Source organism: Odocoileus virginianus, chromosome 17 (genome assembly GCF_023699985.2).
Source record: "Odocoileus virginianus isolate 20LAN1187 ecotype Illinois chromosome 17, Ovbor_1.2, whole genome shotgun sequence".
Classification (NCBI taxonomy): Eukaryota; Metazoa; Chordata; class Mammalia; order Artiodactyla; family Cervidae; genus Odocoileus; species Odocoileus virginianus.
The window spans coordinates 12,993,001-13,020,784 of NC_069690.1; the positions used below are offsets into that span (position 1 = coordinate 12,993,001).

At 50.4% G+C, this 27,784-nt stretch overlaps 1 protein-coding gene across 4 annotated transcripts in view; it reads right to left on the minus strand.

The window, feature by feature from the left end:
• The window catches only part of HNF1B (HNF1 homeobox B), a 61,275-nt gene that overhangs the window by 23,631 nt on the left and 9,860 nt on the right, over window positions 1–27,784 (minus strand). For 2 of the 4 annotated variants that reach the window (XM_020885205.2, XM_020885204.2), the window contains exons 3-5: window positions 27,359–27,545; window positions 25,095–25,330; window positions 221–381 (exon numbers count right to left, since the gene is read on the minus strand). In XM_020885205.2, the coding sequence (XP_020740864.1) occupies window positions 221–381; window positions 25,095–25,330; window positions 27,359–27,545 (584 nt within the window). Of the gene's footprint in view, window positions 1–220; window positions 382–25,094; window positions 25,331–27,358; window positions 27,624–27,784 lie in introns of all 4 variants that reach the window. The other 2 variants (XM_020885203.2, XM_020885202.2) reach the window with 1 other exon arrangement.

The following is a 27,784-nucleotide window of genomic DNA, read 5'->3' on the forward strand; positions in this document are numbered from 1 at the left end:
GCTCTGTCAGATTTATTGGCTGGGTTCAAACCGAACACCTCTTCCACCCGCCGGAGGCTGGGTCACCGGCTCTACCTTTCCGTTCCAACTCTGGCCGGCCCCCATTTTCCCCCGTGGGGCTACAACGGTTCATTGTTTCAGGCAGGCCTTGTGAGAAGTTGTGTTTGTTTTGCCTCTTATCTTATCAGCGCCAGAGCTACAATGGCCCAGGTGTACTCACCATTTTACCATCAGGTGAGAGGAGATTGTGGCCCGGGTCCAGGCTGGCTGGAGAGACTTGCTGTAAAACCGACTGGCTGGTCACCAAGGCGCTGTTGCCATGGTGACTGATTGTTGAGGAGGAAGTGACCTCATTGCTTCCCTGCTGGCTGTAGCGCACTCCTGCAAAAGAAGGCAGACCCAACAGCGGAGTATTAGTGCCGCCCGACCCGGGGTCACTTGTTTTCTAGGGTAGACGGCGAGGGAAGACACTGCCTTCTTTCCCCTGTCTGTCTATGAGACATATCAGCTGTCGTTGTCTAGGGCAGAGGTTGCTTGACCTCTGCTTGAAGTCTGGAATGGAAGCTCCATGAGGGCAGCATGTTTTTAATCTGTATTGTTTGGTTCCTTGCCGTACTCTCTTGGTTGTTGTTGTTTAGTTCCTAGGTCGTTTCTGATTCTTTTGCGACTCCACGGACTCTAGCCTGCTGGGCTCCTCTATCTGTGGAATTTTCCAAGCAAGTATACTGGAGTGGGTTGCCCTTTTCTTCTCCAGGAGATCTTCCCAACCCAGGGATTGAAGCCAGGTCTCCTGCATTGCGGGCAGATTCTTTACCAGCTGAGCCACAAGGGAAGCCCAAGAATACTGGAGTCCCTTGAATTGCAGGCGGATTCTTTACCAGCTGAGCTGTCAGGGAAGCCGGGACCCTCATAAGAGCCACAAGAAAATGCATCATTCTGTGTACCACCATTCTGGCCAAGCCCCAGTGACCGAGGGGACACCAGCAGAGCAGGATGGAGCCAGGGCTGTAGCTAGGACTCTGGTCCTGGAACTCACATTCCTTCAGTGGGGTCCCTTTTGGCTGACTTCCAGGGCCCAGGGGAAGGCGTGTCTGCCTGGAGGTGGGGCAGGAAGTGAATGCCCAGTAGACCACTGCTGTTTGGTCTGCAAGGGAGGGGAGAAGCAAGCATATGTACAGCCTCGCTGCTCTGACTCTCCCTCTCGCTCAGGAACCAAAATGCGAGTCTGTGCTCAGGAAAGCGACAGTGCTGGACAGAAACCTGGCGAATGGAGGAAGCTGAAGGAGGAAGAGAACCTGGGTCCAGTGTGCAGAGTTCAAGTCCTGTTTGATGTGCCCGTGAAACAGCCAGAGACAAAGCCGAGGGGGAAGCTGGGCCATCCTGCCCTAAGCTCAAAGCTGAGAAAGACTGTGTGCTTATTTTCTGCCTTGGATTTGACAGAAAGGTTTAGGGGACCCAGTTCCTACCTGCAAGAGACAGAGACCAAATGCCTAAGGAATCATTTGGCACGGAGGGCCAACTTCTCCTTCATTTCTCCTTCTGCCCAGTTCCCCAGGATGAAACATCACTGCATCAAGCATCCAAGTTCTGTTGGTCCACACATCCCCTGCCCTGCTTCCAGCCCCCCAGGGGAGCCCCACCTGCTCAAGGAGGCTACAAAAGTCCCCCTGGGAGCCAGGCAGGGCTGCCATAACCAGTAGCCTGTAATTCACCAAGACGGAGCTTGCCAAGAGGAGACCCAAGCCAGTTTTCCTTGGATTGTTCGAAGGACGTTCCCCAAGGCTGAAATGACCTAGAGCTTAAGAAGGGTGGGGAGAAAGCAAACACATGCTGGGGCAGGAGTCTAACCTTCAAGAGCAGCTTGTTGGGCTACAAAGTGGTTTGATGCGTGTTCCGTGTGTGGGCTTCTTCTGTGCGTTGTTTCCTTTGATTCAAGGGGCTGCTGATGGGGCGGTGTCGGCAGCAGGACAACACTGGAATTCAGTAGTTATAGGGCTGGGGCACTATATTTTAGGGGGAACAGGAGCCATGAAGTTCAAAGGAGTAAAGGAAGACCTCCATGTCTCCAAACCAACATTGCCTGCCCCGTCCTGTCTGTCTTCCTCTGCACCCATCTGCAGTTCCTAGGTCTCATCGCCACTACCCTCTACTCCACCCCACTGGGTTAAATTAGGTCCTTTGGCTCCGCTCATATCTGCCCCTGGGTTCCCAGCAGGATGCTTACCTAGGAGAAGAGAGATCAGAAGTGATCTCAGAAGGCCGTGGGGTCCACCGGAAAAGCGGGGAGGCAGATTTCAAATCAGTAAAAGGAAGGGTTTTCTAACGAGAGGGGCTAATGGGAAGATCGTGTGCTCTGCAGCAGGACAAACTCGGGTTTCAATCCTGACTTTGCGCTTAACAGATGTGGGATCTTGGGGAAATCACTTCTCTCTCTGTGGTTCAGTTTCCTCTTGTACAGTGAAGAGATCGCTTCCTTAATATGGCTAGTCTGGATCAGAAATAACATCTAGGAAACACCTCATACAATGCCAAATAAACAGCATCCACGGCTCGGGATCCTGCAGGGAGGGAGCTGGTGTAGGTGTGGACTCCAAGATATTTGTACTAAGACTCCAGAATTCTGGACAATGGAGGGTAGATTCTAAGTCCTGAATGGAATTGCCTTCCCACAGAGAATCATTCCAAAGAAACCGATTCTGCTGTAATCACTGATGCTTGGTCCTGGAAGCAACTTGGGAGGGAGACCTGGCCCCTGCCCTCTTGTTCTTTCCTTTCAGAGAAAATGGACTTCAGCCTGCTTTTCTCCCACTTCCTCTGACTCCCTGGCCAGCTATTTACCTCCCCAAGATGCTCTGCTCCTGAGAGTGTGGTGATAACGCTGGGAGTCAGGCGTGTTTTCACCTCCCAGCTTGTCCCCATCATCGATTGGGTCTCAAGTCAAACAGACGCTCACTTCCCCCTATTTAATTTGGCTGAAGACAGAGGGCCAGTCCTCAGACAATCAAATATGGGTCGTGGGGAGACTTCTCCCCTACCCCCAGGCTACGTAATTATTTATTTAAAAATAATTAACCAAAGGTATCCACAGGAAACAAAAGCCTGCTTTACATGGGAGCCTGGCAGGAGGGAGGCGAGAGCCATGTGTTAGAATCCAGGCGGCAGAGCCCAAGGCTGCGGCGCCCTGCCGTCCTTGTCTTCTCCCCTAGCAGAACTTCACTATGGGAGAAATGTAACAGGGAGATGCTCTCTCCAAAGGCAGATGGGCCTAGAGCTCCGCACCCTCCTTGAACGACCTCCGATTAAGAGACGGTGTCTGGTTGGGGACTAGGGGATCTCTGTCTTGAGCTCAGCTCTGCCATCAGTGTATTGGGCTAGCTCCAGCCCCGCTTCAGCTCTCAGTCAGAGGACTGCCTGCTTTGGGGAGGGGGGCGGGGGCTTTTATCACTGCAAAGTGGGGTGGGAAGCAGGTGATTTTTTTTCAAGTATCACAATGTCTGTTGACATACAAGTATATAAAATCAGAGCATGAACACGACCTGATAAATTAAGCAGACTTATTTCAATACCATATACTAAGAGTGAGAGTGTTAGTCACTCAGTCGTGTCCAGGTCTTTGCAACCCCATGGACTGTAGCCCGCCACCAGGCTCCTCTGTCCATGGGACTCTCTGGGCAAGAGTATTGGAGTGGGTTGCCACTTCCTTCTCCAGGGGATCTTGCCAACCTAAGGATTGAACCTGGGTCTTCTGTACTGCAGGCAGATTCTTTACTGTCTGAGCTTCCAGAAACCCACTGCTAAGAGGGACCAGTTCAAAGACTCACCATTTGTTTCACACCTACAAAGACCACTTTAAGGGCATTTATGATCTCTCAAAACTGATCAGTTCTGTGCAAGGAAACCATGTTTCTTTTAAAAAGACTTGTGCACTTGCCCAGGCTGAAGGATATTAGAATGTAGCACATAAAGCCCATTACTAGAAGTAGAAATACCTCTACCACTAGTGGCACTAGCGGTAGACCCCAGAGGAGGGCATGGCAACTCACTCCAGTATTCTTGCCTAGAGAATCCCACGGACAGAGGAGCCTGGCAGGCTGCAGTCTATGGGGTCGCAAAGAGTCAGACATGACTCAGTGACTAAGCACAGCACAGTGGTAAAGAACCCACCTGCCAACGCAGGAAACATAACAGACCAGGGTTCGATCCCTGGGTCGGCAAGTTCCCCTGGAGGAGGGCATGGCAACCCACCAGTATTCTTGCTGGAGAATCCCATAGAGAGGGGGAGCCTGGTGGGCTACAGTCCATAGGGTTGCAAAGAATCAGTCATGACCAAAGCATCTTAGCATGCACGTGCACTTGCCCAGGCTCAAGGATATTAAAATCTAGCACATAAAGCCCATTACTAGAGGTAGAAATACAGGCAATATACTATTACAGCAACAAACATCAATTACAGTTAAGGATTTTTCTGTAACAGCCAAATGGATAATCAAATATTGCAACAACCTGCTCCAGAGGCACCTGTAACCTTTCCTGCTGATGCTTCCCTCACCAGGGATTTGGCAATCACTCAGGCTCCTGAGAGGGAGGCCGTAATGAGCCAGCCGCCTTAAAAGGGGATGCCGAGGTGAAGGGTATATCACAAGGTCTCTGACCCCGGCAAGACCAGCCATGTGTTCTTCTAAGAGGATAGAGAGGCCAGGTCCTTGTGTATTTCACAAACTCACAAGAGGGCTCGAAAGGAGAACCGAAGTACAATAGGCTCTGGTGCCAGGTGACCGGGGTTTAAATCCTGATTCTGCCACATAATAGCTGTGTGACCTTGGGGGAATTACTTAACTAAGCTCTCTGATCTTCGGTTTCTTTATTGTTAACGATTGCCATCTCTTCAGTCACTGGGGAAAAGACTGGATGTGTTAGCGGGTATGAAATTACCCAGATCATGTTTGGCATATAACAGTTACTTGAGACACATCTGTTCCTCGTGTGGGGGGATGGTCTTTGTTTAAAAGACATTTTTAGGAAGATTGAGTTTACAGAACTCAGAACTTCATTGAGCACCTATCCTGTGCGAGGCACCATGGCAGGAAGCCTGTAAGAAGTGGAATGGCATCTTTCCTTCTCTGAAAATGAACATATGATGCTCTGGTTTAACAGTGACTGGCTAAAGGTGCCAGGCAGATAGCCACAGAGCTCCCACAGGAACAATGAGAAGGCCAGAAAGTGGCCACATATTTTCCACTCAGTTACTGGTTTCAATTCAGTTAATTGTTCACATCCCCATCACTGACCCTAAGAACCACAGCAAGTGTGTCCAGCAGCAAAAAGCTGCTATCTAGAGACATCCCTGAGGCCTTGGTGAGGAGTTGTCTACTCTTGCCTATTCCGGCACTCAGCATCATGGGAGATGATGCTGTTTCTAAATTGCCAATGGCACGTGGGACAGAGACAAATCACTTGGTTTCTATTCAGTGTGGCTGCAAGCTTATGGTTCCAGAAGCCAGCCTCTCCATGCCCTGCATTCCTGCACCCACACCCATCTCCAGGGCACCCTTCACATTGCTGCATGTTGGGATTTCTTTCTAGAACAAAACCGCACCATCTCACTGCCCTGTTTGGACACTGACCACTACTCTTCACTCCCTCCTGGAAAAGCCCCAACACCTGAGACTGGCAGAATTGGGCCATTACGACTCCATTCTGCCTTATTTGTATCATCTGTCACCACTTCCCAGGCAGTCATGTCAGAACCCTGCCATCTCCTGCTTCTGTGCCTTTGTTTATGCTGTTCCCTGTGCCTGGAACGCTCTTCCCTTCTTCTCCATGTCCCATCCTTTAAGCAGGCTAAATGTCACCTCTTATGTGAAGCTCTCCTTGATTCATCCTTTGTATTCTACACGCAGTAGTGACTCTGACTGCAGAGGCGGGTCACCTGCACGGAAATGCTCGGATGATGTGTTTCCTTCTCTCTCTGTCTTAAAGAAAGAGATGACTTTTTACTCATTCGTGCATCCTCAGGGCCTAGCAAAGCAGCTGATGTGTGATTATTCACTGAATGACGGAATAAGCCCTCCGGTGCTTTGAGCATCCCAGCCCCGGAACATGGGAGCATCCCTTCTGGCAGAAGGACAAAATACAGTCAGTGCTGTGCTAATATTGGTACTAAAAGTGTGGGTTGGGGGAATTCCCTGGCAGTCCAGTGGTTAGGACGCTGTGCTTTCACTACCCAGGGCATGGGTTCAATCCTTGATTGGGGAACTAAGATCTCGCAAGCTTTGTGGCAAGGCCAAATTAAACAGAAGCATGGATTGACTCTGGGCTTCCCTGGTGGCTCAGATGGTAAAGAATCTGCCTACAATGCAGGAGACCCAGGTTCAGTCTCTGGGTTGGGAAGATCCCCTGGAGAAGGGAATGGCAACCCACTCCAGTATTCTTGCCTGGAGAATCCCATGGACAGAGGAGCCTGATGGTGGGGTACAGTTCACGGGGTCACAAAGAGTTGGACACGACTGAGCAACTAACGCACACACAAGAATGGGCTCCAGTTCTATTGATATGTTAGGGAATAACTTGAGTGTAAGTAACATCAATTTCAGAAATCTGCACCCAGCTGAATGGAGCTACAATAGAAAAACCCTACAGTCTTTTTTACAGCTTTTTTTTTTTAATTGAAGTGTCATTGATTTACAATGTTCTGTTAATTTCTGCTATACAGCCAAGTGACTTAATTACATACATATATACATTCTTTTCTGTATTATTTTCCATTCTGGGTTATCCCAGGATATTGAATAGAGTTCCCTGCGCTAAACAGTAGGGGCTTGTCTATCCATTCACATAGGAACACACTAAATGCACATGCACACACACACATACTCTCACACCCTTCAAACACGTCAGTTCACTGCATATGCCACAGCCACATCCGTCCACATCATGTGAAGTTACAACTTTCCTTCCGATTTCAGATAAGTCTCTGCCCACCACCTCAATAGTTCACCAGTTTCGCCGCTTCCGACACCCACTTCAATAGGCAAACTTCAGAACTTTTTCAAGGTAAAGTGCCATATTTACTGTTGTACAGCGTTTATGTATTTCCGAAGCATTTAACAGGTGTAAAACTGCTAATGTTTTTTTATTAGACTCTTATCTTTTTTAAAAGGTGTCATGACGAAGTTTTTGAGTATTGTGCCCTTAACCCCATTTTTCTCCCATAAGCACTGCAGATTTTATTGTGTGACCTTGCAAAGCACGGTGGTTTTTATGATGGGTATGTCGGGTTCTAGAGGACTGACTGTGCCCCTATGTTCAAAGATGGATGCAACTGCCTTCAGGAGGACCCTGGCTGGGGAGGAGCTGCCTAGGGTGTAACTAACCACAGGAACTTTCCATCCCAGTGCTTCAGGAGCTTAGAACTACCCCACAGAGCCCTCCGTGTCTAATCTAGTTCTCAATGAGTTTCAAAAATCAGTTTCGGAGTTTGGGATTAACATACACACACTACTAAACACAAAAGAGATAAGCAACAAGGACCTACTGAATAGTGCAGGGAACTATACCCAATATTTTGTAATAACCTAGAGGGGAAAAAACTGATAAAGATATATATATATATATGCATTAGTGAATCACTTTGCTGTACATCTGAAACTAACACAAAATTGTAAATTAACTATCCTTAATTTTTTTTTTGTCTGTCCCACGTACCCTTTATTTGCGAAGTCCTTCCACGATTCATTTTTCATCCCATCAACTCTATGAGGAAGACAGTAGGCAGGACTTGTCCAGACTGGACACATAAAGCCGAGTCTCGTGGCTCCAGAGAGCCAGTGCTCCACGCTCCTCGGAATGAGCGAGAGCAAAGTGCTGTCTTCCTCTGCTCTTGGCCCCCCATCTTCTGTCTCGTGTAGTCCACTCAGCAGCAGGATCTAACCCGACCATCTCCTCCCATTTGTCAAAACTTTGTGCTTTACACTTCAGTTTGTGTGTGTGTGTGTGTACGGAGTCACTCAGTCTTGTTCAGCTCTTTGTGACCCTGTGGACTGTAGCCTGCCAGGCTCCTCTGTCCATGGGATTTTCCAGGCAAGAATACTGGAGTGGGTTGCCATTTCCTCCTCCAGGGGATCTTCCTGACCCGGGGATCAAATCTGTGTATCCTGCCGCTTCTGCACTGGCATGCAGATTCTTTACGACCGAGCCACCTGGGAAACTCAGTGCAATTTTTTTCAGTGGTGAAAAAAAGGCCAGTTGAGACCCCAACCCCACAAGTCTAGAAATCAACTGGGCACCAGTGTCCAGCCACTTTAAACTCATACTCTGTCTCTCTGCTCTGACTTTCTGATGATTCCAGGCCCATCAGTTTCTGGGCCTCCACATTTTTGTCTATAACCTGGGCATACAGATCTCCCTTCCTCAGAAGCCAGAATGATAAATGAATAAAATGAAGTTAGAAAACCAAAATAATAAAGTTAGGGAATCTCTAGGTTTTCCTGGAAAAGAAAATGCTGGGCAAACAGAAGAGCAGTGTCAGTCTAGAAAGCATCACCAGAATTGTTCTTTTATAGAAAGAAGCCAAGAGGTGGGGTCTCCTGGGCAGTGGGACGCTCAGCTTGACCCCATGTGACCCTGAAGCCTGGGGGCCCCATCCCCTGGGGTCTGTGAGCTGCACCCAGAATCCGGTGGGATGCCTTTCACCCTTGACATTTCCAAGCCAATCACCCATCCCTGATAATGCAGGAATGTTCCTCTGGCTGGTGGACCTCTGCCAGTTCAAGGGCTCGTCCCAGCCACGAAAAGAGTAAACATTACTCAACCGACCAGGGCCTGTCACACACATTCTTCCCCTGTGTTCCTAACCTCACGCAGAGCGCAGCCCGGCCCTGTCGGCTCTGGAAACGGGGATCGAAAAACCAGGCAGGAGCGAGAGTGCAGAGGAGAAAGCTCTTCCAAAAAGGAAACAACCACGTCCATCAATTATAAGTAGACAGAGCTGTCTTCCCTGTGAAGTCAAAACACATTGGGTTGGCGGGGGTGGTGGCTGCGACAGAAAGGAATTAAGCCAGTCTTGATGGGTCCAGTGCTGCATCCTTATGAACCCTCTCCCCCTTTTCCTAAAGAGGAGTCACTTTTTAATTTTTAGTTGCTGCCTGCGGGATCTTGAGTTGAGGCAAGTGAACTCAGTAGTGGCATGTGGGATCTGGTTCCCTGACCAGGGATCAAATCCTTGTCCCCTGCATTGGGACCTCAGCCTTAGCCACTGGACCACCAGGGAAGTCCCGGGGAGTTCCCTTTCTTGAGGAGAGAGGCAGAGACACAAATTATTCAGGCTGGTGAACTTCTAAGACACTCACTTGGGGATGAAAGAATGTCAACAATTCCCCCGGCTTGAAACTGAGAACTCAAAAAAATGAAAACTTTCCAAGAGGCTGGAATCGCTGCCTCAGTTTCCTCACTGGTCACACAGGACCATCGCCGGTTCTTATTAACATTTTCTTCTCTCCGAGGATACAGATGGATGTTTGCCAAGGGTTGAGGAAATTAAAAATCTGAAAGCCTGGGAGTAAAAATCCGAGGCAAGATGAAAGCAATTTAAACATGGGGCTGGCTTCAATTCCAGATCTCTTTCTCCCCCTGGGTGGCTTAGTTAGGAGTCCAATTCAAAAGAGGAGAAACACAGATAGACCTGCGGGGACGGTAAACATTCTTGAACTCAAGGAGTAAAAGTTGAGTGATACTTCAGGGAAGCCCACAAACTGGTTTTCTTATAAAAATCAAAGCAAATGTAACCAAGGAAAGAAAAAGGCTTCTATCAAAAGCATCTTGGCTGAGAAAAGAAGTGAATGTGTACCTGAGAAATGGCCCAGGTGGGGAGGTGGACCAGGTGCCAGGAACTCGCCTGTCTGAGCAAAGCCCAGCTTGGCCACCACGCCTGCCCCTTAGCAGACAGAGGGTTTCTGCCGGCAAACACCAGGGGGTTTGCAGTGAACCCGGCAGCCTGGAGATGCAATTACAGGTGGAAGCCACCCGGGCTAACCCTCAAGAAGCTGAGAGGTCCTCATACCGTAAGTGTTTTACACGGTCTGCTTCTCAGTGGGTTTCAGATGCCCATTGGACAGAGTGGAAGGCCAAGGTTCAAAGAGGAAGAAGTCATTTTCACCACCTCTTACCTAGGGTCTCCCAGCAAAGAAGACCTATTCTAAAGCCGACCGCTCTCCTTCTTCCCTGAAAGCCACACATTGACACCAGATACACACTGACCCCAGATAGAATCTCGGGGCTCCCCAGGTGGCGCTAGTGGTAAACAGCCTGCCTGCTAATGCAGGAGACATGAGACACCGGTTCGATCCCTGGGTCAGGATGATCCCCTGGAGGAGGGCATGGCAACCCACTCCAGTATTCTTGCCTGGAGAATCCCATGGACAGAGAAGCCTGGTGGACTACAATCCATGGGGTGGCAAAGAGTTGGACACAACTGAAGCGACCTAGGATACACACACACGCTGAGCCTCCCATGATGATGCATAAATAGTCTGAAATGACTTTGTTTCAATTCTTGTTGCTTGGCTGCATCTCTCATGGGAATGTAAGCCCAATGAGGACAGGACCTTGTCTGTCTTCTCCACAATCTCCTGCCTCAGAACCTTGCGCAGACTATGCTCTGCCCTCGATAAGAGGACATGATGAAAGAATGCATGACCCGCCCTTCAACCCTGACCAAGCAGGGGAGAAGTCCAATGGTATAACTGATCCTCTGAACCTCTTGGGTTTTCTGAGGTTGATGGAACACATGTATTTTTAAGGAGGAAGAAGAGGGAGTGAGAGAGAGAGAGATTAAAATATAATCAAAATGGAGAGAGAGCATTGATGCATTTCAACAACTTCATGCTGGAAGGTGCGAAGTGGGGGTGCCCAGGAATAAGTATGACACAGCAGGTCTCTCGTTTCCCACCAGAGACCCTGGACAGTGCTTTATTCAGAGTGGAAAGAGCCAGTGGGATGCCTGTGGGGAGCCTACCCATTCCCCACTTCATTTTTTAAAAAAAACCTTTTTATTTTATATTGGAGTATGGCTGATTAGCAATGTTGTGACAGTCTCAGGTGGACACTGAATGAGATCAGCCATACATATACGTGTATCCATCTCTCCTGGACTCCCTCCCATCCAGGCTGCCACATAACATTAAGCAGCATTCCTGGTGCTAGACAGTAGGTCCTTGCTGGTTATCCATTTCAGATATAGCAGTGTGTCCATGTTCATTCCGACCTCCCTAACTATCCCTCCCTCCCCCATCCTTCCCATCCTTCCCTACCTCTTGAGGCCTAAGCATATACAGGGGGCCTTTAACAGGGTGGGAATAGGCACCTCCATTAACATGGGCTGACCATTTCTAAAGGGTTTAGGCTGCTGGAAGGAGCCCCAAATTTAGTCTTGCCATGTTAAAACCCAGTTTTAGGCCCCTTGGGTTAATTTGGGGGTCAGGAGGATCAATTACTGGGGATTTACCATGGCAACCTGGGTAACTCAAACGGCTTTTTCTCCAGAGGAGTCTAAGGTAAAGCTAAGAAGGGTTAACGATGGACATCGTTAGGCCTAAAGGCTGTGGGGGCAGACAGAGGCCTGCCGCAGTCTGGCTCCTGGGGTTTCCTTTCTGAGAGGCTGCCTTTGCTGGCAGGGTAATGTGGCTGCAACAAAGGCCCCCTCGGCTGGGCTGACGGGGAGAATCATGATGCTCCTAGTGGGGCTGGGGAATGGGGAGGGCCATAAAGTCATCAGCAGACTGAGCCACTGGGTGTCCACATAAAAGTGAGGGCCCATAAACAGACATCTGTATTGTGACTGAAGGGCTAATAAAACTGCCTTAGAAGAGAGAGGTTTTCCACTGCGACCTATTCATACGCAGGACCCTACTGGGAGGTGATACCGGAGAAGAAGATCCTTGGAGGCCTGGCAAGTGTCAGAACTGCCTCATTATGGGAAGCTTGCCTGGCCAGACCCTAGCCTCTTTCTCACTGTCGTGGAGGGCAGCTCCAGCATCATTGTCATCATCATCATCATCACCATCATCACCATCATCAGCGACAGACAGCCCCAGATCACCCAGCAGGCTCGCGGATGCTGGACCAGGCAGCAGCAGGTGTTGGGCCCTGAGACCACGGAACGTGGATGATCACTGGCTTCCACTGACCCGGAGAACCAGTAATGTGCTTAGGGAGCACCCCGAGACCTGATAACTGCTTAGTTTCCTTACTGTCTCTCCAGATGACAGCTAGGCAGTAAGTCCAATCCCTTTTCTAGACCTCAGTTACTCAATGGAAACTCAGGAAGAATGATTCTTGCTCTTTCTTGCCCCAAGGGATGCTGGTAAGAGATGATAAAGGGGAGTAATCTAGAGTGAAGTATGTCGGACAGAGAAAGACACGTATCATGTGATATCACTTATATGTGGAATCTTAAAAAAAAAAAGAGTACAAATGAACTTACCTACAAAACAGAAATAGAGTTACAGATGTAGACAACAAACTTATGGTCACCAGGGGTGGGAGGGAGGGATAAACTGGGAGATTGGGACTGACGAATACACGCTACTATATGTAGAACAGATAACTAATAAGGACCTACTGCTTAGCACAGGGAACCCCGCTCAGTACTCTGTAATGGGCTAAATGGGAAAAGAATCTACAAAAATGAATAGATATGTATCCTCCTGCAGTGCGGGAGACCTGGGTTCAATCCCTGGGTTGGGAAGATCCCCTGGAGAAGGGAACGGCTACCCACTCCAGTACTCTGGCCTGGAGAATTCCATGGACTGTATAGCCGACGGGATCGCAAAGAGTTGGACACAACATGACTGAGCGACGTTCACTTTCACTTTTTCATGTATATATAACTGAGTCACTTTGCTGTACATGTGAAACTAACACAACGTTATAAATCAACTACACTCCAATACAAGTTTTCTTTAAAAAGGAAGTCATCTAGTAGAACTAAACTGAACTAGTAATCTAGTACACCAAACTAGGAGAAGCTTAAGGGAGAAAGAATAATAACAAGTTCTTTGAAAGCTTTCTGGTAGTGTTTAACATTGAGTGATTTTTTTGGGTGAACTGTATAGTTAAGTTAGCAATGGCACCCCACTCCAGTACTCTTGCCTGGAAAATCCCATGGATGGAGGAGCCTGGGGTGGCTAAGAGTTGGGAACCACTGAGCGACTTCACTTTCACTTTTCACTTTCATGCACTGGAGAAGGAAATGGCAACCCACTCCCGTATTCTTGCCTGGAGAATCCCAGGGACGGAGGAGCCTAGTGAGCTGCTGTCTATGGGGTTGCACAGAGTCAGACACGACTGAAGCGACTTAGCAGCAGCAGCAGCAGCGTACTTAAGCAGTATTCATGGAGGTGGAGCTAAATGACGTCATTTCTAGAAAGGGGAGAATATGCTTTACGCAATAATATGTACGTATGTTATGTATAGAATGAAAGTAATTCCATGTTCAGCTTGAAAGTGAATAAGAGACTTATAAAGCAAGGCATTTACGCATGAAGCTTTTGGATAGGAAGCTCTCCATAAGAGATACTGTCAGTCCATTAATACATGGAAGATGTACCATGTGCCAGGCATGGGGCTGTGGGCTGGAAACTCATTGGTGAAAAAAGCCAACTCGGGCTTAGCTGTCAGCACCGCCCACGTTTCTCTCACTCGGAATACATGTTAAGCTCATCATCTGTCTCTCTCCCTCCTGGGTGAGATGGATTTTTAGCGTGTTCAGGGACGACCTTCTTCGTGGTGAGAGTAAGACTGACTCGGCGTCTTTCTCTGTCTTTGACAGGTAGGAATGCAAACCTTACACTCCACCCGGAAATACGAGTCTCAAAAAGAAGGAGGAAAAGGCTCATTTCTGTTTCCATCCCTAAGACATCCTGAGATAAATGAAGCTCCTTTTTCGTATCCACCATGCAAACTGATGTTTTACAAATGGGAGATGCTGTCCAGAGGTATTCCATCCTTGCTAAGCAAGGACTTACTGGGCCTCATGGCCAGCCCGATCCAACAGGTGCCGACTGAGAAGATGCCCCCTGTAGTGGGCAGGGCCAGAGGCTTGGGCAGGCACGCTGCCACTCAAAGGCCCTGAAAGTGTTAATTTTCAGCAGTTATAGGTGTCTCGTTTATACCCATTATAAATCTGTTTATTGTGACTGGCCCCACCCAATCTGCTGGAGCTGTAAAGCTCTAATGGTCCCTAATAAAGGTGGAAGGCACACAGTTCCTGAAATGGGGAAGGAGAAAGGGAGTGAGGGTGACCAGGAGGGGGAGAGGCAGATATGAGCTTAACAAAAAAATATCACAATGGCAAAACTCCCTCTGCAACTTCAAACAGCAGAGCCCTGGAGCCCCAATCTCCAAATAACCTGTCAGAGCTGAAAGGTCTCATCGGCCAGAATCCCTGAGATGTTAAATGATCGGCCCAAGGTCACCCCTGCTCCTCAGCGCCTCGGGGCTCCTGGATCCTAGTCTAGGGCCCTCAGACCAGCTCTCTCACCTCTTCTACTTCGACAGGAGACCTTCAGGACTGCCGCCAACCCCTTTAGACTGCAGCCTTGCCCCATCTAGCCTGTGATGTCCAGCCCTGACTATCCACCCACATTTCTTAGGGATTTGTTGAAACTTCCCTTGCCTGAGTACTTATTCCATATTCTGACTCTAAAAGGTGTTGATGGGGGTCGGTGCATGTTTTCAGTTGCTTAGTCGTGTCCAACTCTTTGCGACCCCATGGACTGCAGCCCACCAGATGCCTCCGTTCATAGAATTTTCCAGGCAAGAAAGCTGGGTGGGATGAGATGGCTTTCCTCTTCCAGGGCTCACCCAGGGATCGAACCCGCATCTCCTGCATCTCCTGCATTGGCAGGCAGATTCTTTACCACTGAGCCATCTGGGAAGCCCCAGAGACATAGGTACCTTTTATAATAATAAGTTCCCCAGACGCCTTTGATGTGGCCTGGGAAGCAGATCTGAGAACCACAGATCTTGAGTTTCATTCTTCCTGACGTCTCAAATGACTAGCAGGGTTCATGAAAAGGGAAACTCTTCCAGGGTGAAACTGCAAACCACAGCCTTGTCCAGAACTCAGGCAGAACCAAAGCTCTTTCTCTCTCTTGATGCCCGGGTGGGTACCTGAGTCAACCCAATAACTCCTTCCGGGTCAAGCACCATGTGGGGGTGCTGGATGCATCTTATCATGTTTAAGCCTCACATGATAGCCTGAAGGAGATATATCTTATGACCCCCATTTAACAAATGAAGAAACCAAGGCTCAGAGAGGCTAAGCCACCCATTTGAGGCCATATGGCCAGAGAGTGACAGAACCACAACTCAAGCCCAACCTTGTTTGGGATGCTACATCTTGCTACCCAGACACACCCCTCTGAGCATGGTCCTGAAAAGGGGCTGCCTGAGACCAGCTCGCCTGGGGGATGTGGACTTCCCTTAGGAAAGTCAATAGACACTAAAGAGCGTCTACATGCATGGTGTGTCTCCAGCTTGGGAGGGACACACCGTGTCAGGTCCTGAGAAATCTCTTGAGTACCCGAAAGAGCTGGAGAGACTGAGCCTTGCTGGTCAAGCTCCTCCGTGGCTGAACTCCCACAGGTGTGCTTTGGACAGGGCTGCTGAAGCCAGACCAGAGGGTGCTAGGGAGGCATCTTAAAGCAGATGGCTCAGGGAGAGGAATGTCGCTTCCAGAAATTCAGCCCTCAGGAGTATCTGAGGTTTTCGGTGTTCACTGTGGGAACTGTGTCCACCCAACCCCTTCTTACTGCTCTTTTCCCTGAAGTTTGGGGAGCTTCCTTCCTAAGAACAAAGGTCACGAAGCTTCTCAGATTTGGCCTCCACCAGGAAAGCACCACACCCCCTCTAAGTGGCAGGTTCCCAGGGCTAATTACCAACAAGCAAGGGTACTCACAACCTTCCTTAAAGGAGAGGAATGCCTTATTAGGTGGAGGGAATTCAGGGTCATCTTACGTGCCTGACCATTTGCTACATGGTCTTGACCCTGCCTGGACCCCACGGCCATCCATGGTTCTTGCCAGCTTTCTCTCACTGTTTAGCATCAGTTCACTGAAACCTGTGGCACTGGATGTGTGCTCAGTCACTCAGTCATGTACATCTGACTCCTTGTGACCCCGTGGACTGTAGCCCACTAGGTTCCTCTGTCCTGTGGGATTTTCCAGGCAAGTATACTGGAGCGGGTTGTCATTTCCTCCTCCAGGGGATCTTCCTGACCCAGGGATCGAACCCGGGTCTCCTGCATTGCAGGCGGATGCTTTACTGCTGAGCCATTGGAGAAGCCCATGGTGCTGCAAACACCCTATGGCTATCACAGAGCAGTCCTTCCTGGAAGCAGGAAAGCCTTCCTCAGACCCAGTTACTCCAAGAAGCAAGCCTGAGTCTGCTGCAAACACCAAGATGAGTATCTAGTAGAACTACTCAAATTGTCTCAAAGTCAAGATCGAAAGATAAGAGGAACAGAAGGAAAGAGGAATAACCCAAACCACTAAGCTCTGCAAGGACTGCTGATAGGTACCATTTATGAGAGCCTGCTATATCCTCGGTGCTTTACATATATTACCTCATTTAATCCTTTGGCATCTGCATGAGTGGACGCCCCCATTTTACACATTGAGAAACTGAGACTCAGAGATCCCAGATACTTGCCCAGGGTCACACAGCTGATGAGTGGCCAAGTTGAGGCTGGAATCCAGGTTGACCTCCATAGCTCATGATTCTGTTGTTACGCCCACTGAATTTATAACAGCATTTCCCTAGAGTATCTTTTTTGTTATTGTTCAGTCACTCAGTCCTGTTTAACCCTTTGCGACCCCATGAACTGTAGCACACCAGGCTCCCCTGTCCTTCACCACCTCCTGGAGTTTGCTCAAACTCATGTCCATTGACTCAATGATGCTATTCAACCATCCCATCCTCTGTCGTCCCCTTCTCCTCCTGCCCCCAATCCTTCCCAGCGTCAGGGTCTTTTCCAGTGAGTCAACTCTTCGCATGAGGTGGCAAAGTACTGGAGTTTCAGCTTCAGCATCAGTCCTTCCAATGAACACCCAGGACTGATCTCCTTTAGGATGGACTGGTTGGATCTCCTTGCAGTACAAGGGACTCTCAAGAGTCTTCTCCAACACCACAGTTCAAAAGCATCAATTTTTCAGCACTCAGCTTTCTTCACAGTCCAAGTCTCACATTCATACATGACCACTGGAAAAACCATAGCCTTGACCAGACCAGACGGACCTTTGTTGGCAAAGTAATGTCTCTGCTTTTTAATGTGCTATCCAGGTTGGTCATAACTTTCCCTCCAAGGAGTATCTTTAGCGTATATTAAATGTCAGTGTTGTTGATGGTCAGGCATCTATGGCACGGCCAGGCACTGGGATTTTCAGAAGTCCTCCAGTTGATTCTAAGGTGCGGTAAGATTTAGGAACAATTGTCCTAGAACAAAGGTCAGCAAACAGTGGTCTGCAGGCCAAAGCAGCCTGTTTTTGAATGACCTATGAGCTCAGAATGTTTTTTCTATCCTTAAGTGGTTTTTCAAAAGAAAAAAGAGTATTCTGTGATACACAAAAGTCATAGGAAATTAAAACTTTAATCCCACCGCAGCCATGTCCATTTGTTCACACCTGGTCCATGGCTGCTTTTGCTCCCCAAAGGCAGAGCTGAGCAGCTGTGACTAAGACAGTATGGCCTGAGAAGCCTACAACAGTCCCCATCCGGCTCTTCATAGAAAGTTTGCCAACCTCAACACCAGCGTTCTTTTCTGAGGGGCTGCACCGCGTCTTCGTTGCTACACGTGCCTTCTCCAGTTGCAGCGGGTGGGGCTCCTCTCTAGCTGTGTTACATGGGCTTCTTATCGCGGTGGCTTTCCTTATTGTGGTGCACGGGCTCTAGGTACACGGGCTTCAGCAGCCGCAGCATGTGAGCTCAGTAGCTGGGATGTATGGGCTTCGTTGCTCTGAGGCATGTGGGATCTACCCTGACCAGGGATCGAACCTGTGTCCCCTGCATTGACAGGCAGATTCTTAACCACTGGACCACCAGGGAAGTTCTGTAGCCAAGTTCTTATGAACAGCTAGGATGTTAACCAGGACTGAATGTGTTTGACTTTATTTGGGGGCTAGATTACTAATATACACATATGTATATATACATATATTCATATATACATTATGATATACACATATATACGCTTTTTTCCCCCTCCCCATTCATGTTTGATATTGTGGCTTCCTATCGAGCAGTTAGCTTCAAAGACCCTAGCACAGCTCCCTGCCTCTCTCTGCACCTTTGGCGCTTAATTCTCTCCCAGTTCTTGTCAGTTTCCATCAAACCTTCAACAGACTCCAAGGACACTTCTCCCATAACCTGCAGGCGGGGGCAATGTGCTTGCAGGCAGCTTCCTTCCACCTCAGGACCCCACGGGAGGCAGCAAGGAGTCCTTGAATTCCCTAAGGGTTCTTCAGGGGGATTAGGCAGGCAGGTAGGGCTGCTCCAGCGATAGGACTCCAGTATCTGCTCGGCCCCTTTGTGACCAGGCTGGAGCCCCACTGACCTGGGCAGCCGGGCTTCTTTGTATGCAGACCAGGGTTGGCCCGCTATCAGGGGGAGGCTGCCAGCAGAATGCTCTGAAGGCTGGGCCTCTTAATCTCATTAATATCCTGATTGTCTTCCCCAATCTAGTGGCAGCCGATGGGGTGGTACCCGCAAGATAAAATGACCTTTGAATTCAACAGATAAAATGGCAGTCAGATAAAGTCCCTACAAGGACAACACTGGAGCCCTGGCCACGCCGGAACTCCACATCACCATAAACGTGTTTTCTAAAATAGCAGATGACTCAAGGCAGGGTTTGCTTCTCTTCTGAACGAAAAGAACCTTCTACTGAGGGACAATGGGGCTTCTTTACTATGGGGAGGTTTGCTGCTGTGGAGATGAATATTTTTACAACTGCCCTCATAAACCCCCCCAGCTTGTCTGCTGCCCAGGGAGTGGGCGGGACTCCAGAGGTGAGCCGAGGTGCTCGCACTGTCTCCGAAGCCCCATTAAGTTGTTAAGGCATTTAGTGCCCCAGACAGTGCCGACTGCAAGGGCAGTTCAAATCTCCACCCAGATGGGGATGGGGTGGTGGAAGAGGGGGCTTTGATTTCTTCCCTGGGCAGGGCAGAGAATCCACCTTGGTCAGGGGCAACAGTTGCGGGAGTGAGGGGTGGGATGAGGCGGGGAAGCTGCAAAACAGCCAGCGCGGGAGACCCCACCCTTAAGGCCCCTTTGTCATTCAAAGAGGAATAGTAAGAATGTGGGAGAAGAAGGAACTGTAGGAGGATCCTGTGAGTGTTGCTTTCCATGCCTGAAAGCGCTTAGCATCTGTGGAAAGCAAAGACAGAAAGTCCATTCAAAATCTGTCTCTGCCGCTTATGAACTTCATGTGCATATATGCTCACTCAGCCATGTTTGACTCTGAGACCCCATGGACTGTAGCTCATCAGGCCCCCTCTGTCCATGGGATTCTCCAGGCAAGAATACTGGAGTGGGTTGCCATTTCTTCTTCCAGGGGATTTTTCCCCACTCAGGGATTGAACCTGTGTCTCCTACATCTCTTGAATTGCAGGCATATTCTTTACCACTGAGCCACCAGAGAAATTGGGTAAAGTACTTGCATTCTAAACACCTCACCTTTCTTGATTATAAAGTGGGGTAAGGATATAGACAGTGTCCACCCTACGAAGTTGTGAGGATTAAATAAGATGATGCAAATATAGCCCAGGACCTGGTATCCAGGAAGGGCTCCATCAGCATTAGCTGTTCTGATTATTCAAAGTTACTCACAACCCTGGGCACTTCTGAGATTTCCTTGGATTCTGTAGATTTCACTGTCAGGGAAAGTCAGAGTGACCACATGGATGTCCTGACCCAGAGTCTGATTAGTCTAAGACCCAGGGTTAGATTTCTACAGGCAAGTTAGAAGGAGAAGTAACAGGGGATAAGGGCGAGGCAGGAGGCAGGATTCTCTGGTTCTCTAGCTCTGATCTGACCGTGGCGGGGGCAGGGCAAGAACAGCCCCTGGGCTAGGAGAGGGAGGAATAACTTTTGAAGGGAGGGAGGAGCAAGCAGCCACTGAAATACACGTCTCTATAATAGCAGTGACACACAGGCTTAGTGGCCGCGTGGCATGTGGGATCTTCCCAGATCAGGGATTGAATCTGTCTGCCTTCCTTACCACTGAGCCACCAGGGAACTATTGAGCCTGTGCTCTGAAGCCTGGGAGTCCCAACTACTGAAGCCTGCGCATCCTTGCTCTGGAACAAGAGGAGTCCTCCCACCACAACTAGAGAGTGGCTCCTGCTTGCCTTAATCAGAGAAAACCCACGCAGCAACACAGACCCACGTAGCCAAAAATAAAGAAGTAAGATGGTAACAAAACAACAATAAAAAAGAAAGACACACCTCCTCTTGGGTAAAGAGGCTTTGGGGCTCAGGGCATCCAAAGGTTATCCTGCGAGGCTTCTTCTCGCCTCTAGGACTCCCTTTATTTCAAGGAGAATGAGCCTCCACCACCTTGAAAGGTGACACAGGAGATCAGGTGTTGGGTAAGTGAAGGCTGATGGAGACCTGTCTCTCCCTTGCTGTCACAAGGAGGCCAGGGGACCTTGCTGGAGGCAGCTGGGTGAGTTTGCCATAGTCGGGAGCAAAGGGGACAGCACGCAAGGCCACCAGAGATGATGTAGCCAATCCCAGGGCTTGAGCCAAGGCTGGCCCAGTTTCCATCCCACGCCAACTTCCTCCTCCTCCTCGGGCGGATCAATACAGGCACCAGTCTCCAACCAGTCCGCTTCCTCGCCATAGCCCTGCTCTCTGACCTTTGGGGGGCCTTTCCCTTGATTCTGCTCCAGAATGGAGGTTGGGGCCATCACTCGGGGCCTGCTCAATGGCCTCAGAATGGGCTGTCACAGGGCCTATAACCGGGGACAGCTCCTGCTGGCGAGAGCTGGGATGGGGGGCTGCAGATAAAGGCCTTCCCGGCTGAAGATAAATGGCTGCTGGCAGCCGGCTACAGTAACTCCAGGCCCCCAAGCAGAGCAAACAAAGGGTGCCCCTGTGACACTCCCTGGAAAGATGAAGGCCCATCAGCGGCAGCCAGGCTTGTTCAAAGCCCCAACTTAATTGTCAATTAAGCATGCATGAGGGAGACAAAGCCGTGACAACCCTGGGCTGCATGCTGGCGTGTGATTGTAAAGCCAGGAGGGGCAATGCCGAAAACAGCTGATTCTGCTGACCATGTGTTTGTAGGGCACCTTGTCACCAATCAGCCGCTGACAGAGGCAAAGGGCTCCTCCTGCCACTCCTATTGTGCTGGACATTCCAGGGCCAGGGTCACACTGTGGTCACCATGGGCAAGTGGGGCCACAGCACTGTCAGCGTGGCTGGGGGGGCGGTGGGGGCTCAGGTACAGAAGAGGTGTTCTCCTCCCCAGGGAGAAGGGTCAAGGGAAGATGCGTCTCGAGGCGCCGCCTGTCCTCCTGGCTCGGGGATTGGAGTTTGGAGGGGAAAGAGGGAAGAGGCTGGGGGCTTGGGGATGGGGACTTTGTCTCCCCAGCTCAGCCCGAGAAGTTGTGAGTCTTGAGTCTGGATGTTCATTTCTCCTCGGCCACCGTAGAGCTCTTTTCTGCATCCAGGTATGTTTGGGGCTTGGTTAGAGACCACAGCTTCATTGCAGGGACCATGATGGTAAGTAAGTATATCATGAGGAGTGCAGACCAGACCCTCCCCGAGCACTGGGCTTCAGCCTGTCGTCTAGGTGGCCCTGGGCACACTTCCCTGGAGACCATCACCGCTCATGTGCTGCCCGCCCTGGGAGCTGAGGACGGGGACACCTCCTGGGGTGTAGCATCCTGCACCCCAGCCCCAGGGCCAGAACATTTCACTGTCTTTTAGCAATAAGGCCCCAATGTGTGAAATTGAAAAGGAAATAGATTCCTGTTGCCTGTCACCAAAGAGGCTTGCTCCTTGGCAGAAAAGCTATGACCAACCTAGACAGCATATTAAAAAGCAGAGACACTACTTTGCCGACAAAAGTCCATCTAGTCAAAGCTATGGTTTTTCCAGTAGTCATGTATGGATGTGAGAGTTGGACTATAAAGAAAGCTGAGTGCTGAAGAACTGATGCTTTTGAACTGTGGAGTTGGAGAAGACTCTTGAGAGTCCCTTGGACTGCAAGGAGGTCCAACCAGTCCATCCTAAAGGAAATCAGTCTTGAATATTCATTGGAAGGACTGATGTAGAAGCTGAAACTCCAGTACTGTGGCCACCTGATGTGGAGAACTGACTCATCTGAAAAGACCCTGATGCTAGGAAAGATTAAAGGCAGGAGGAGAAGGGGATGACAGAGGATGAGATGGTTGGATGGCATCACCGGCTCAATGGACATGAGTCTGAGCAAGCTCCAGGAGTTGGTGATGGACAGGGAAGCCTGGGGTGTTGCAGTCCATGGGGTCACAAAGAGTTGGACATGACTGAGCGACTGAACTGAAGTGAACTCACTGTTGCCGTGACCATTTGTTTAGCTTTCTGTGGTAATAATAATGGTGACGGTAATCATGGTTTGGGCTTTCCTGGTGGTTCAGTGATAAAGAACCCTCCTGCCAATGCAGGAGACGTGTGTTCGATCCCTGGGTTGGGAAGATGCCTTTGGAGAAGGAAATGGCAACCCACTCCAGTATTTTTGCCTGGGAAATCCCATGAACAAAGGAGCCTGGCAGGCTACAGTCCATGGGATTGCAAAAGAGTCAGACACAACAGTGACTAAACAACAATAAACAACGGTTATATGGTTTACTGGGAAAGACGATGTTTACACAGTCTCTCACTGAATTCTCACGTGGACCCCAGGTGGGAGGTACCCTATCTCCATTTTACAGACAGGAGACTCAGACTCAGAGAAATTCTATGAATTGGCCGCGCTGCAGGTTATGGGGGTTAGAATCAGGATTCAAAACTAAGTCCAGAGAATCAGTCCCTAGTGGGTGTGGACCATCTTGATGAACTGAGTTAAAATTCAGGCAAAGAGAAAGGTAGGCACTAAAAATATACAGTGGCCCATAATGATCGTTCCATAAATAGCAGCTCCTCCCTACAAAGGGGCATGAAACTCTCAAAGATAAACTTGATCCCTGGCAATTCTGGGGGCTCCACGCCAGCCTCCCAACTAGACCAGAAGCCGCCAGGGGCAGAGATGCGTGTCTTACTCATCACTAGCTTGGTGCCCACACTCAACCTGTGTCTGTGCTGTAGGAAGGTACAGGGTGAGATTCTATAGCCCTGAGTTCTGGTCCTTGTTCTGTTACCATCGCCTTAGGGAACTCTGCAAAGTTACTCCTTCTTTCTGGGCCTCAATTTCCTTCTTCCAAGTACCTCCCAGTTTTAACATTCCCTGATAGGTAACACGGTCTCAACTTCCGGGGACTCAGGAGAATCCACTTCCAGTGGGACGTGCCTTCTGAGACCAATCGATCGGTGGTGTCTTGGGCTGTGTTTTCCGGCCCCCAGCCCAGGCCCTAGTACCTGCTCTGGCCCCTCCAGCCCCGCCTCTCTGGGTCTCCTGTCACTATACAGAATGCCTAAGCCGACGACCCCGTGGTGACCTCACCACAACCCCAGCTTGTCAGAAAGCCACTGGGCCTTTGTTTGGCTTGCAGGCTCCCTGACTTTGGTGTGGAGATCACAGGTCCCAGCACAATGGCCATTGTCTTCTCAATAACGCCCCTTGCCCCAGCCACGCCCCCCGCAGCTCTCAGCTCCAGCTCCCTGGATTACTACCGCAGAGGGGCTGCCTTACTTAGCCATTGGGCCAGTGTTCATCTGCAGGCTTCGCTGCCTCTCAGGAGTGACCCCAACTTTCTTCCTATGTGGCCGAGCCCTTCCCTTCAGTTGGCAACAGCACCCAGAAAAGCACCCCTCCCTGGCCCAGGCTTCACGCTGGACAGAGACCCCCGAGGAGGTCATGCCAGCGGTGTGGGGGGTGGGGGCACAGTGAGGAGTGGATGCTTGCAGCTCGTCCAGGTGGGGGCTCTGAGCCAGCGCCCCTGGCACTCAGGTCAGGTCCCGGGTCTCAGGCCTCTCCCAGCAGAAGGGCAACCAGCCAGTGAGGGGACGGAGTGGATCTAGAGCCATCCCCAGCGTTGGAAGTGAGTGGTTTTAGAGCCATCCCCAGCGTTGGAAGTGGCGCTTGGCTCCTTCTGCAAACCCCTCCCCGAGCAGGTAGTAGACCGTACCACACTCTATCTACACGGGCACCACACCAACCTCAGCAAACACATCATGCTGGGAAGCCAGCTTTCCCGGAAGGACCTACACAGCCCTCAAAACGTGGGGGTGCTCTCCCACCAGGAAGGAAGGTGTGGGATTCCTCCCGACAAGCCCCCGCCCCAGAACAGGGGCATCCTCATCCAGGCCGGGCGGGGCCTGGCACACACAGCGCACAGTAGGTATTCAGCCGATTTTGACCAACCCATCACTGCCAAGGTGTCATGTGACCAACCCTGCCCTAACTCTGGCAGCGCACAAATGTTCCCAAGCAGAGGGGTCCTTGCCCAGAGGCCCCTGGACTCCTCCTGCTGCAGCTGGACAGAGCCCTGGGGATGCACACGAATGGGGTGGAGGAGGCGACCCCTCTGCCGGCGGTGTGGACCTGGCACACAGACAAGACAGGCTGCTCCGTCTCATCCGGTGGCGGCCGTGACCTGCTGAGTCAGCAGCCACACACACACACACACGCGCGCGCGCGCGCACACACACACACATACAGACACAGAGGAGAAAGGAGCCTGGAAAAGAGTGGGGAGCAGGGCTCCCTGGAGGCTGAGCAAGGATGCAGAGGAAATCCGACCACGGCTGCACGCTACTCTCATGAGAACATTTCAGCAGCAGAAGGAAGTCAGCCCTAGGACCATCCCAAAGCATTTCCTCTTCTGAGACATCATGAGACCCCTAGGGGAGAAGCCGGAAGGTCGGGTTGCCAAGTGGTGGGGCTGGGCCCTGCTTACCTGGCAGCTTGTTTGGAGGGGACGTGCTGGGCTGGTGGTGGGGGGAGCCGTGAGAGAGCAGGGTGTTCAGGCCATGCGTCTGGCTGGAGCTGTAGGCGTCCATGGCCAGCTTCTGCCGGAATGCCTCCTCCTTCCTGCGGTTTGCAAACCAGTTGTAGACTCGGACCTCAGTGACCAGGTTGGAGCCCAGGCCGTGGGCTTTGGAGGGGGAGACGCCTCGCTGCAAACATTCCGCCCTGACAACAGGAGAGAGGGGAGATGGTGAGTGAGGGTGGTTCGAGGGGAGGCCCACTGGCATTTGGGCCCAGGTACACCGTAGCGGGGGCTTCCCTGGTGGCTCAGTGGTTAAAGAATCCACCTGTCAGACAGGGAACTTGGGTTCGATCTCTGGGTCAGGAAGATCCCTGGGAGAAGGGAATGACAAGTCACTCCAGTATTCTTGCCTGGGAAATCCCATGGACAGAGGAGCCTGGAGAGGTACATAGTCCGTGGGGTCATAAAGAGCTGGACATGAGTGAGTGATTGAGCACACACTCCTACTATCATGGAGGGGGGAGGGTGCTGGTAAGGAGTGTGAAGAGCGGCAAGGAGTGTGAAGCGGCCAAGGATAGAGTATGGGAAGTCTAAGGAATGGCCAGCCTGTGTGGTTATCTGATGAGATGGCTGGATGGCTGGAGCAGGGTGGAACACAGGTTCTGAGCAGGTTCACTGCCCCAGAAGTCTGGGCTTAGCCTTTGGTGTGGCTCCTGAACAAGAGAGGAAGGTGAGGGGCAGGCATCTCAGGCGGAAGCCTCTTGACACCGTGTGTGACTATTTTTCCTGTCCTACAAAAGACAATTTCCTTTGCTGGCCTATTTGAGCCCCTCCATAGCACTCTGAAACGACTTCTGGTCTTCCAGGGTTTAGACACCCTGCAAAGGTGCATGGAAGCCAGATTTCTTATTCACACAACAGGAGTCACTTCCAAAGGGCAAACTGGGTAAGGAATAAATGAGGACACAGCAGCAGAGATAGCTGGTCTCCAGTCATCATCGCTGAGGAAACCCCCGTGCCAGATGAGAGAGAGATTCTTAGACACCACTGGATACTGGGGGGCTTCCCTCTCATCAGTGGGGGCCAGAGCATAGCCGAGGACTCTGTGACATGTCTGGGCAGAGGGTTTCACCTCCCCAGGCCCCTGCCAGACCTCCCTAGCTGCATCATCTCCCTGCCAGAGCCGGTCTAGCCCAGAGACAGAGGGAACCCAAGATCTTAGCCAAAGCAAAGAGCAGATTTTTTTTTAAAGTGAAGGTTGGAATCAGAGCAGATGGGGCAGGAATGAAGCTAAAGGATATCTGGAGGATTTTCGAATAGTTTTCTTTAAAACACGACAACCTGGGTGGGAGGGGAGTGTGGGGGAGAATGTATACATGTATATATGTATGGCTGAGTCCCTTCACTGTCGACTATACCCCGATACAAAATAAAAGCTTAAAAAAAATTCCATGTCGTTAAAAACAAATGAACTCTACAAAAACAACTCTAATCAGTGTGGGCAGAATGGAGGGAATTCTGATCAGTTCTTGCTCTCCTGCTTAGCTTCCCTTTGAACCAACATTTGGTCTAGGCCAAAGCCAGTCTGTGGCTAAGGAATAGCTTTCCCTTGGTGTATCAGGGGATCAAACGCATGCTTCTCCCTTCACTGGCATATTTTAGACCATCATTCTCCATCATTCCCTGGGATAATAGTTCATAGGGCTATGCCACAGAAAGACATCCCCTGGTTAACAACCAGTTCAGCAAAATGAAGTGCGTTCCTTGACTGCAGGACTTCTCAGAGCCTTTACTATAAGAACGTACCATTGTGACTCCCTAAGAGAAAGTATGCAGGTGATGTTTTTCTCAGGCTGATTTAGTAATGACTTGAAATGAGGGTTCCACGGAACACACTTTGGGAAAGCCTGATTTAGCCACAGTTATCTGGATAAGTGGGCTTCCCTGGTGGCTCAGCTGGTAAAGAATCCTCCTGCAATGTGGGAGACCTGGGTTCAGTCTCTGGGTTGGGGAGATCCCCTGGAGAAGGGCATGGCAACTGACTCCAGTATTCTTGCCTGGAGAATCCCCAAGGACGGAGGAGCCTGGCAGGCTACCATCCATGGGGTGGCAAAGAGTCAGACACGGCTAAGTGGCTAAGCACTAGTGTCTCAGCACTCCATGACTGGGGGGGTGGAGCTCAGGTCCATGTGCCTGCCCGCCTGCTCTGGGGGAGCTTCCGGTGGCGTTACCTGTTGCATTCCTCCACTAAGGCCTCCCTTTCTTCCTTGCTGGGGTTCTTTTGCCGGTCGTAGGCCTGGTACAAGATTTGCTGGGACGCGGGCCCCCATTTGAACCGGTTGCGACGCATCTTCTTGTTGGTGGGCTCAGAGCAGGCGTCATCGGACTGCCCAGGCCCCTGGCTCTGTTGACTGAACTCTGGAAAGAGAAACAGCAGCTGATCCTGACTGCTTTTGTCTGTCAAATTTCCAGAACTCTGGACTGTCTGGTTGAATTCTGAAAAGAGAAAGGAGTAGATTTGATAGAGTCTGTAGCCTTCACTCAGCAGATAGACAGACAGACAGATCAATGGACAAAAATACCTTTATGTCTCTCCCCTGAGCTTTGGGGTCTGCTGTTAACTATAGGTGGGAATGCAGGGGTGGGGGCAGGCTCAC